This window comes from Berghia stephanieae, chromosome 11, assembly GCF_034508935.2.
Source record: "Berghia stephanieae isolate SIO BIC M18660-M18661 chromosome 11, UCSD_Bste_1.3, whole genome shotgun sequence".
NCBI classification, from domain to species: Eukaryota; Metazoa; Mollusca; class Gastropoda; order Nudibranchia; family Aeolidiidae; genus Berghia; species Berghia stephanieae.
Window position 1 is genome coordinate 42,191,162 of NC_088370.1, and position 12,500 is coordinate 42,203,661.

The 12,500-nt window shown below is 34.5% G+C and overlaps 2 protein-coding genes across 2 annotated transcripts in view; one reads left to right on the forward strand and one right to left on the reverse strand.

Annotated features, from left to right (window-relative positions):
* Positions 1 to 1,271: 1,271 nt before the first annotated feature.
* On the reverse strand, positions 1,272 to 5,384 carry LOC144956433 (uncharacterized). The gene is made up of 3 exons (XM_078886934.1): positions 5,118 to 5,384; positions 2,679 to 3,020; positions 1,272 to 1,487 (listed from the first exon to the last, which is right to left on the reverse strand). Exons 1-3 carry the CDS (start codon positions 5,382 to 5,384, stop codon positions 1,272 to 1,274), a joined length of 825 nt encoding a protein of 274 aa, XP_078743060.1.
* Positions 5,385 to 10,222: 4,838 nt separating this feature from the next.
* The window catches only part of LOC144956434 (uncharacterized), a 4,790-nt gene continuing 2,512 nt past the window's right edge, over positions 10,223 to 12,500 (forward strand). Inside the window, exon 1 of the mRNA XM_078886935.1 lies at positions 10,223 to 10,489. Within this exon, the coding sequence (XP_078743061.1) occupies positions 10,223 to 10,489 (267 nt within the window). The remainder of the gene's footprint in view (positions 10,490 to 12,500) is intronic.

Sequence of the window (12,500 nt, forward strand, 5' to 3'; positions counted from 1 at the left end):
AGAATTACTCATAAATGCGGGTGGCAAAAAAACAATAACAAAGACTCGAGTGACGTCAACTTCATTCTGTCTATAAAAACATGTTATTATGGGTGTCCCGATAGCTCAGTTGGTAAACCATTCTTATCAGAAGCAAAGCAAAGGCACCGGGATCGATCCCGGCTGTAGTGGATTTTTCTTTCTCTGACTTCCCTGTCCACCTAGCAGTGATTGGGTAGCTGGGACTGTTTTATCTGGAGGAAAATACCTTGCGATAGACTAATTTCCTTTCCCAGGGGGTGAAAAACAATGTAAAAATGAATGTAAGCTTCAATTTATTATACAAAATCAGATAAACTGGACGTTTCGGGTTTCCCCTTTATCTACAAAACAGGATGAATGAAAAACTACTGACGAATGAGATAATGTGGTAGTGGCGTTGTTAAGATGAATAAACATAAACATTGATGATGATGATGATGATGATGACGATGATGATGATGATGATGATGACGATGACGATGACGATGATGATGATGATGATGATGATGATGATGATGACGATATGGATGACGATTATGATTATCATTACTATATAAAATAATAATAATAATAATAATTATTATTATTATATTATTATTATTATTATTTATTATTATTATTATTATTATTATTATTATTATTATTATTATTATCATCATCATTATTATTTATTATATTATTATTATTATTATTATTATTATTATTATTATTATTATTATATTATTATTATTATTATTATTATTATTATTATTATTATTATTATTATTATATTATTATTATTACATTATTATTATTATTATTATTATTATTATTATTATTATTATTATTATTATCATGATGATGATGATGATGATGATGATGATGATGATGATGATGATGATGATGATGATGATGATGATGATGATGATGAAACACTTATCTTCTATTTCCACGCTTGATGAAAGGTCAGCAACTGGGACACCACAGTTTGAATCTGTAAACAGACATGGGCTATTATGAGGATCCAACATCACTGGTAAAAATAACGATGATGATTATGATGATAATGATGATGGTGAAGATGATGATGATGATGATGATGATGATGATGATGATGATGATGATGATGATGATGATGATGATGATGATGGTGAGGATGATGATGACGACGATGATGATGGTGAGGATGATGATGATGATGATGATGATGATGATGATGATGATGACAACAACAACGACCACTGACCATCACAGAGTGTCCAGCATGTCCATCACGTAGTGCTAGAGTGAGAGAGAGTGGACATCAACTGACGACAATCCCATCTAAGACTGGAATCCTGTTGTAACAGATTCTCCACCAAGTTCTTGTAGAATGCTGGAATGATTGGTTGTGATCGAAGATATGTCAGGTAGTCCAGACCGTTTGGGGTTCCAATCCGACGGAATATCATGTTCCACAAGACGACACCGAGAGAGTAGACGTCACACTGGGGACAGAAATACAGAGATATATTGATGATGCCAGAGTAGGAATTTTGTCTTGAGAAAAACAAAAAAAAGCAACAACAAAAACCCAACAGAAATAGAAGTAAAAGACGCAATATCTACAATGATGGCAGCAAGTCATAGCGGTATGTTTCTTGGCTTCGTATCCAAACGGTACTGCGGCTATAAGGTCTAGTGATATGACTCTCGCTTTCGGATCTGAAGGTCCTGGGTTCGAGCCTCGCTCGGCGCATAGTTGAGTCAGTCCTTGGAAAAGACACCTTACTCACATTCTCTCACTGTACTCAGGTGTAAAATGAGTACCTGGCTATTAACAGCGTTGTCTATGTCCGAAAAAAAGAATTGCAATGTCGCCTAATAGGCCTCATGTCTCGTTATACATGTTAAGCGTTGCTGTTGGTCAGGGACCCTTTGTAAAGCGCTCTGAACACATTTAGTGAATATTGCGCTAAATAAAAGCTCAACTTTTTTTTTCCTACTGAAGTTGACCACCCGCCGCGCTGTTCGCCATCTCTTATTTCATAAATATAATATTATTATAAAGAAAGAAAGAAATAACTTGAAAATGTATTTATATAGGGCAATATCCACAAAACACAATGCGCTTTACAAAGGTCACTATCTAACAGCAACACTTGAAATATAGGATGATACATGCCGTCTGTTTGGGGGTAATATTGTACTTATTTTCGGGACCGAGGGAACGATGTTAACGGCCAGATATTCATTCTACACAGAAGTACGGTGAGTAAATGTGAGTAAAGAGCCTTTTCCAGGGTTTAATTATGCGCTGTTTGGACATTCCGATCGGAAGCAGCACATAACCACCAAAACACACACAAACACACACACGCACACACACACACACACACACACACACACAAGAAGGTTAACTTATACAAATCTTATTTACATACTGAAATAAATAAAGCATTTATTTTGTAATACAATGTCTGCATATATAAAAAATATTAAACTAAAACCAAATAGATTTTTAAAAACACCACACAAATACAACAACAACAACAACAACAAAAATAATAATAACAACAACAACAACAACAACAACAACAACAAAAACAACAACAACAACAACAAAGACCGCAACACAGAATAAAACAAAAAGAAAAAGAACAAAGAAAAACATAAACAGAAGACAGTAGATTTGTTACCTTATAAAGGTTGATTTTCTTCTGTCTGGGTTCCTCTAACTCAGGTGCCATGTACCCCCGGGTACCACATATCATCGGTATACAAGATTTGGGATTGGACGAGACAACACAGGCCAGGCCAAAGTCTGTAAGAATGACATTGCCGTCATCCGTGATCAGGACGTTGTCAGGTTTGATATCTCGGTGTACAAGATGACGTTTGTGCAGGTAGAGGACGGCACTGGTCAGTTGGATCAGGTATTTGTCTATGAGTTTGATGGTCAGTGTAGACAGGTGTAGCTTGAGACTTCCCTCCTGGTAGAAAGGCATACACAGGATGTATTCCTCTGGACACTCCACCGCCTGGGGACAAAAAGAGAAAATAATATAAGATTTTAAAACAAATAAAAATGTAATCATTCATAAGCGGCAGCGTGGCTCAATGGTACAGTCTTTGCTTCGTACCCGAAATATACAGAGTTCAATCACCCGCCGCTGCTCTGTGTGGCTTGAGCACGTCTTCTCGCCCTACCTCACTTTACGGCGCTAATCTGCGGCTGACGCATGGGTTATTCAAGTCTTCCCTTGGGATAGACCCTAAATACAAATTTCCCCTTGGAGATGAATAAAAGGAATTTTATTTTATATTTTATCTAATTCATATCAAATAACGTGCTCAAATCGCTTTACAAGGTGCTCCCAAGCCAACAGCAACACTTAACAAGTTGGACGACATATGGAAGGCGATATCCCAGATAAAATGCTGTTAATGCTCAGAGTCAATTTATGGTATTTGCTTCACACCGATATTATATATATAAAAATTGATATGGGCATTTCGGAGGATCACTCACTCACTCAATCCCGTGACCAATGAATACATTTCCACAAACTAACTATACTCAATGGGCTTCATGATGTTTGATATATTATCATTATTATTATTATTATTATTATTATTATTATTATTATTATTATTATTATTATTATTATTATTATTATTATTATTATATTATTATTATTATTATTATTATTATTATTATTATTATTATTATTATTATTATTATTATTATTATTATATTATTATTATTATTATTATTATTATTATTATTATTATTAATATCATTATTATTATTATAAAGAATAACTAAAATCAAATTGGCCCCCTATATTATAGATATAGATCAATTATACCCATATATTTATTCACATTATCAATTATTTAATAAAACAACAAACAGACAAAAATAAATCTACACAGGACTAAAACAATAACTTGACCAAGTCGGCAATATAGGGTGAAATAATAATAATAATAATAAAAGTAATAATAATAATAATAATAATAATAATAATAATAATAATAATAATAATAATAATAATAATAATAATAATAATAATAATAATAATAATAATGATAATGATAATAATTGAGATTGATAGAGAGAGAGAAAGAGAGAGAGAGAGAGAGAGAGAGAGAGAGAGAGAGAGAGACAGAGTAAGAGAGAGGGAGAGAGAAAGAAAGAATGAGAGACAGACAAAGAGAGGGGTGGGGATAGAAGGTATATATAATATATATATATATATAATTATATATATATATATATATATATATAACACACAAAAGAGAGAGAGAGAGAGAGAGAGAGAGAGAGAGAGGGAGATTGTTGAACGATAATATCAATTGTGCTTGACTTAAATAATGTAAACTGACTGTGTATTAATGCTATTGCAGTTTTTAAAATTTAAAAAGATAAAGATGGTGAAACGGATATAGCTAGATAGCTAGATATAGATAGATAGATAGATAGATAGATAGATAGATAGATAGATAGATAGATAGATAGATAGATAGATAGATAGATAGATAGATAGATAGATCTATAGATATATCAATTGATAGAGAGCTAGATAGATAGATAGAAAGATCAATTGATAGATAGATAGAAATATAGATAGATAGATAGATAGATAGATAGATAGATAGATAGATAGATAGATAGATAGACAGATCTATATATATATATATAATATATATATATATAGATAGATAGATAGATAGATAGATAGAAGATAGATAGATAGATAGATAGATAGATAGATAGATAGATAGATAGATAGATAGATAGATAGATAGATAGATAGATAGATAGATAGATAGATAGATAGATATAGATAGATAGATAGATAGATAGATAGATAGATAGATAAGATAGATAGATAGATAGATAGATAGATAGATAGATAGATAGATAGATAGATAGATAGATAGATAGATAGATAGATAGATAGATAGATAGATAGATAGATAGATAGATAGATAGATAGATAGATAGATAGATAGATAGATAGATAGATAGATAGATAGATAGATAGATAGATAGATAGATAGATAGATAGATAGATAGACAGAATGATGTATGCAAAGATAGATGAATAGAAAACAAACAATTGTCTCACCTGAATATTGTCCATGATGTGTTTGTGTTTCACAGACTGGAGAATGGCAACCTCCTTCTGAAACATCTTGTAGTTCTCCTTTCCATCGTCTTGGGTTTTCTTGGAGAACGTTTTAACAGCTTCCAACGGTTGGTTACTGGCACCACTGGGTTTGGCCAGCACCACCTGCCCCATCATCCCTCTTCCTAGGACACGAACACGGGTGTAACCGTACTTGGTAAAGAAGTCTTCTGGACATGTATACACCGTTGCCTTCAGTGACGCCATCTTAGAATTCTGGAATTCCAACTTTTCTATAAGAATACTTGTAGATCTGAAATTATTTTAAGCACTAAAGCGTTTTAAATAATGACAGAAATTATGGAATCACCACTCATAAGCACCAAACACAATTGATTATACGTTAAAATATTCTGTATCAATGCATCCACTATTTAAAAAATCACAATTATAAACGAGATCACAATTTGTAAAAATCACAACATGCGTTTAGGATTGAAAATTTCCAACTGAAGATAAGTTTCCAAACGAATCAATCCGTTTTAGAGTCCAATGTTTAGACTCCTCCCATTTGTCAGACACGACCAATCAAAACCAGTCGTTAAATCACATGACAGCAAGGTGCCTCCATACCTGCCCATTGTTCTTACTTGGCTACGGCGTCCACTGTCGGTCACTTCAAGCATCTTACTTGGTGACGGCGTCCACTGTCGGTCACTTCAAGGAGTGTTGGTATTGTTTTGTTTACTCAAGAGGACAATGACCATTCTTACCGTCCGACAAACAGTGCCTGCTTATTAAGGAGAGCAAAGACATCAAAAAGATTCGTCGTCCCTTTGATCGGGTAAATAACTCCAATAATGAATCGGAATACAACATTCTTTGATCGGGTAAATAACACCTTGGATGAATTGGAATACAAAATTCTTTGATCATGTTTTGTGTATGTAGGTATCCTTGGATGGCGGCTTGTTTTAATGTCAGATATTTAATGATCATGAATTCTATCTCTGTCTGCCCCTATCTCTCTCTCTCTCTCTCTCTCTCTCTCTCTCTCTCTCTCTCTCTCTCTCTCTCTCTCTCTCTCTCTCACGCCCACATATATATATATATATTATATATATATATATATATATTTATATACACACACACACACACACACACAACATACATTCTATTCCGCTTTTTTTCTCTCCTGTCTCTCTCTCTCTCTCTTTCTCTCTTACCTACACACTAAGACACACACACACACAAACACACACGCACACACACACACACACACACACTCTCTCTCTCTCTCTCTCTCTCTCTCTCTCTCTCTCTCTCTCTTTCTTTCTTTCTTTCTTACAGACCCATAGTGTATTGCGAAAGACGGACAGAGATAATTGCTTTCTATCTTGTAGGTATGACGCAAATCTATCGCAGGTACTTTCTGACATATCCTTAACACTTTTTTCTCCTGTCTGCGTAGTCAACTATCGGCCACTACAAAGTGCGTTAGGTTCATTTTGTTTATTTTAAAAGGACAATGACAATAGTTTCTGTTCAAAGACTATTGTTTGTTTGGTGTGGACACCAAAAACTATCAAATAATTTCGTCTCCTCTTACTTCTGAGGCAATTCAATGTGGTCAAGTGATATGACACTCGCTTTCGGATAGGAAGGTCCTGAGTTCGGGCCTTGCTCGGCGCATTGTTGTGTCCTTGGAAATGGCTCTTTACTCACATTCTCTCACAGTACTCAAGTGTAAAATGAGTACCTGGCTGTTAACAGCGTTGTCTCTGCCCGGAAAAAAATTGTAGTATCGGATAACAGACGTCATGTTACATGTTGCTGTTGGTAAGGGACCCATTGTAAAGCGATTTGAGTACATTTAATAGATATTGCGCTATATAAAAGATCAATTAATATTACTTTGTCAGGTGAACAACACCATTGATGAATTGGAATCCAGAATTCTTTGATCTTGTTTTATTGATAGATCTATGGGTGTTCTACGATGTAGGCTTGTTTTATTGATAGATCTATGGGTGTTCTACGATGTAGGCTTGTTTTATTGATAGATCTATGGTGTGGTTCTACGATGTAGGCTTGTTTCATTGATAGATCTATGGGTGTTCTATGATGTAGGCTTGTTTTATTGATAGATCTATGGGTGTTCTACGATGTTGGCTTGTTTTATTGATAGATCTATGGGTGTTCTATGATGTAGGCTTGTTTTATTGATAGATCTATGGGTGTTCTACGATGTAGGCTTGTTTCATTGTCAGACACTTCCATTAATCAAACTCTCTCTCTCTCTCTCTCTCTCTCTCTCTCTCCCTCTCTCTCTCTATCTCTCTCTCTCTCTCCCTCTCTCTCTCTATCTCTCTCTCTCACACACACACACACTCTCTCTCTTTTTTTCTTTTTTTTTCTCTATCTCTCTCTTTCACACACACACACACACACACTCTCTCTTTCTCACTCCCCTCTCTCTCTCTCTCTCTCTCTCTCTCTCTCTCTCGTCATCAAAGTTTGAATTATTGTTACCTATCCAGTCAATTACCAAGCTCATTACCACTTTATTAGCAAAAATTAAAGTCATGCTAACCCCTTTATCTTCGTATCTTTATCTCTCTCTCTCTCTCTCACACCCTCTCTCTATCTGTCTCTCCTACCCTATCACTTTCTGTCTCTTTCATTCTTACCTATCTATCTCCCTCTACCTCTCTATATCTTTTTCTCTCTTATCATAGTTAAGATTTATTGACACATATCCAGTCATTGAACAAGCTCAATGCCACTTGATTTGTAAAAATGCCAATCTCGCCTAGCCCGCCCTCATCCTCCCCCCCCCCTCCCCTTATATGTTTGTTTTTGTTTATCTCGTAAAGCTGATGTTTTCATTTTTGTTCCTGACATTTTACAGTCCATGGCTTCTAGGAGCTTAGTATCACGTTGAGTTAAATGTTGTTCTATGCGCAAAGTGTCTTACCCAAGGAGGCAACGTGGGACCAGAGTTTTGTTATCATTTTCGCCTGGCTGACTTTTGACCAGTAGCGCTCAACATCAGAAACGTTGGGGGGGGGGGATTACCCTTAATCTATATTTTTTATTTTGTCGTTTTCATGAAAAAAAAACAAAAAACAAACAAACAAAAAACAAAAACAAAACAAGGGCAATCAGGTAATTAAAATTTTGGCCAGGAAACTTGTCCTTCAAGTATCGATCGATTAACATTACCCTTATCCAGAAAAAAAGAACCTCTCAAAACTGGAACATCAGTAAGAGACAAAAAAGAGCTTTTATATAGCGCAATATCTACTAAACGTGCTCCAACCGCTTTACAAGGGGTCCCTGGCTCAGCAACACTTAATACGTAGAACGGTAAATGACGCATATTAGGCGGTATTAGAATGTTTTCGGACAAAGACAACGCTGTTAACGGCCATGAACTCGTTTTACATCTGAGTACGGTGAGAGATTGTGAGTAAAGAGTCTTTTCCAAGGACTCAACTATGCGCCGAGCGAGACTCGAACCCATGACCTTCCGAACCGAACGTGAGTGTCATAGCACAAGACCACATTGCCGCACATTGATGGCCATTTTAATTGATCGATATTTGCAGGACTATTTTACTGACCAAAATTTTAAATACGTTATTGTCAGAGTACCACAGAAGCGTGACTCATTCTTGATACTACTAATTTTATATCAAGCTTGGTCAATGACTGGATTGGTTACAATTAACAATTACATTAGAAAGAAAGAGAGAATGAGAGAGAGAGAGAGATAGATAGATAGATAGATAGAAAGATAGATAGATAGATTGATTGATTGATAGATAGATAGATAGATATATTGATAGAGAGAGAGAGATAGAGATAGAGAGAAAGAGAAAGAGAGAGAGAAAGATATATAATATATATATATATATAATATATATATAAAGAGAGAGAGAGAGAGAGAGAGAGAGAGAGAGAGAGAGAGAGATAGGTTCATTAATAGCCTTAAAATGAGATTTTATATAGTGCAATAATTACATAACGTGCTCAAAGCGCTTTAAAAGGGGTCCCTGGGCAACAGAAACATTCAACATTTAGGACGGGACTTGACGCCTGTTAGGCGATATTACATTTTTTTCGGACAGAGTCAACAAGTATTCATTCTACACCTGAGTACGGTGAGAGAATGTGTGTAAAGAGCCTTCTCCAAGGACTCAACTATGCGCCGAGCGAGGCTCGAACCCTACACCTAGATTACCTACATCAATAAAACACGATCAAAGAATGTTGTTTTACAATTAATCAAAGGTGTTGTCCACCCGACAAAGGGGAAATTATTTGATGTCTTTGCTCTCCTTGATGAACAAGCAAAACTTTTCGGACGGTAACAATGGTCATTGTCCTCTAAAGTAAACAAAACAAAACCAGCACCCCTTGAAGTGACCGACAGTGGACGCCGTCACCGAGTAAGATCCTTGAAGTGACCGACAGTGGTCGCCGTCACCAAGTAAGATCCTTGAAGTGACCGACAGTGGAGGCCGTCACCAAGTAAGACCTTTGAAGTGACCGACAGTCGACGCCGTGGCCAAGTTAGAACAATGGGCAGGTATGGAGCCACCTTGCTGTCATGTGACTTAACGACTGGTTCCGATTGGTTGTCTCTGACAAATGGGAGGAGTCTAAACATTGCCTTCTAAAACGGATTGATTCGTTTTGAAACTTATCTTCAGTTGAAAAATTTCAATCCTAAACGCATGATGTGATTTTTACAAATTGTGATCTCGTTTATAATTGTGATTTTTTCAATATTGGATACATTGATATCATCTTGAATATTTTAACAGCAATTGGACACATATATACATTCAATCTTTTGGTGTTTATCAGTGGTGATTCCATCATTTCTGTGAATATTTCAAACGCGTTAGTGCTAAACATAATCTCAGATCTACAAGTCCTCTTATAGAGAAGTTGAAATTCGAGAATCAATCGTGGTTGGGGCCTAACAATTGTGACCAATAATTTCTGTGATTATTTTCAAACACGTTAGTGCTACAAAAAATAATCTCAGATCTACAAGTGTTCCTATAGAGAAGTTGGAATTCCAGAATCCTAAGATGGCGTCACTGAAGGCAACGGTGTACACATGTCCAGAAGACTTCTTTACCAAGTACGGTTACACCCGTGTCCGTGTCTTAGGAAGAGGTATGATGGGGCAGGTCGTCCTGGCCAAACCCAGCGGTGCCAGTAACCAACCGTTGGAAGCTGTTAAAACGTTCTCCAAGAAAACCCAAGACGATGGAAAGGAGAACTACAAGATGTTTCAAAAGGAGGTTGCCATTCTCCAGTCTGTGAAACACAAACACATCATGGGGAACATTCAGGTGAGACAATTGTTTGTTTTCTATTCATCTATCTTTGCATACATCATTCTGTCTATCTATCTATCTATCTATCTATCTATCTATTTATCTATCTATCTATCTATCCTTCTATCTATCTATCTATCTATCTATCTATCTGTCTATCTATCTATCTATCTATCTATCTATCTATCTACTATCTATCTATCTATCTATCCTTCTATCTATCTATCTATCCTTCTATCTATCTATCTATCTATCTATCTATTTATTTATCTATCTATCTATCTATCTATCTATCTATCTATCTATCTAGCTATTTCGCTAGATATCCATTTCTCCATCTATATCTTTACAAGCTTTAAATACTGCAATAGCATGTTCACAGTCAGATTACTTTAATAATGTCATAAATAACAATGTGAAATTGAATGTAAGCTTCCATGTAATATACGAAAACAGACAAAATGGACGTTTCGGGTTTCCCCTTTATCAACAAAACGGGATTTATGAAACACTACGACGAATGAGATAATGTGGTGGTGGCGTAGTTAGATGAAACTTTAATAATTTAACAGCAATTGGACATAATCAATTGTGTTGGTGTCTAACAGTACTGATTCCATAATTTCAGTGATAATTATTAAGATTAATTCATCTTAACAACGCCACTACATCATTATCTCATTCGTCTGTAGTGTTTCATTCATCCTGTTATTTCGATAAAGGGAAAAGCTGTAAGGTCCTTTTTTAGTTTTCGTATATCTAATTGAAGCATACATTCAATTTCACATTGTTATTTCTCCTCTCTCTCTCTCTCTCTCTCTCTCTCTCTCTCTCTCTCTCTCTCTCTCTCTCTCTCTCTCTCTCTTTCTCTCTCTCTCTCTCTATATATATATATATATATATATATATATATATATATATATATATTTATATATATATTTATATATATTTTTTTTTCCACAACCCTCTCTTTCCTCCCTCTCTATCTCACTCAAAATCTATCTATCTATCTATCTATCTATCTATCTATCTATCTATCTATCTATCTATCTATCTATCTATCTATATATCTATCTATCTATCTATCTATCGGTCATCATATTGACACCATACTTTATATGTGACCTATCAATCATCTCGATAGCTCGATGCCTCTTTTAGTTTGAGGGAAAACACTTTGCGTTAGGCAATATCCCATTTAAAGGATAGCACGCAATTGCTCCATGGCCTATGGCCTATCGAATAAATTGCTTATATCCCCCCCCCCTTCCCCCATTTTTTTGGACAGCAAAGATTATATTATTATTATTATTATTATTATTATTATTATTATTATTATTATTATTATTATTATTATTATTATTATTATTATTGTTATTATTATCATTATTATTATCATCATTATTATTATTATTATTATTATTTCTTTTTTCATTATTATTATTATCATTATTATTATTATTATTATTATTATTATTATCATTATTATTATTATTATTATTTTTATCATTATCATCATCATCATCATCATCATCATCATCATCATCATTATTATTATATTTGTTATTATTATTATTATTATTATCATCATCATCATCATCATCATCATCATCATCATCATCATCATCATCATCATCATCATCATCATCATCATCATCATCATCATCATCATCATCATCATCATCATATTATTATTATTATTATTATTATTATTATTATTATTATTATTATTATTATTATTACCATCATCATGATAATAGCCGACTTGGTCCAGTAACTGATTTAGGTTGATTTCTGTTCTGTGTCGATTTATTTTTTGATTTTTTGTTTCTTTGGTGTTTTTGTAACTAATTAATAATGTGAATAAATATATAAGGGGCCTAATTGATTTTACTTATTTTTATATGTTAGTTGGAACTTCTAAGTCAATTTATGATTTCTATTGGATATTGACAAAAAAATAAAACATTACGTTGAATTGAATTTGGCACCATGCTGTGAAGCGAGGTGCCTCAGTGATCGCAAA

What these genes read in the sequence shown, in the direction of transcription:
- LOC144956433 (XM_078886934.1), bottom strand. Translation starts at nt 5,384, where the DNA reads ATGGCGTCACTGAAGGCAACGGTGTATACATGTCCAGAAGACTTCTTT. An exon ending in ACATCATGGACAATATTCAG is followed by an intron (nt 3,021 to 5,117) that starts GTGAGACAATTG and finishes TTTTGTCCCCAG; the next exon opens with GCGGTGGAGTGTCCAGAGGA. An exon ending in AGAAAATCAACCTTTATAAG is followed by an intron (nt 1,488 to 2,678) that starts GTAACAAATCTA and finishes TTCTGTCCCCAG; the next exon opens with TGTGACGTCTACTCTCTCGG.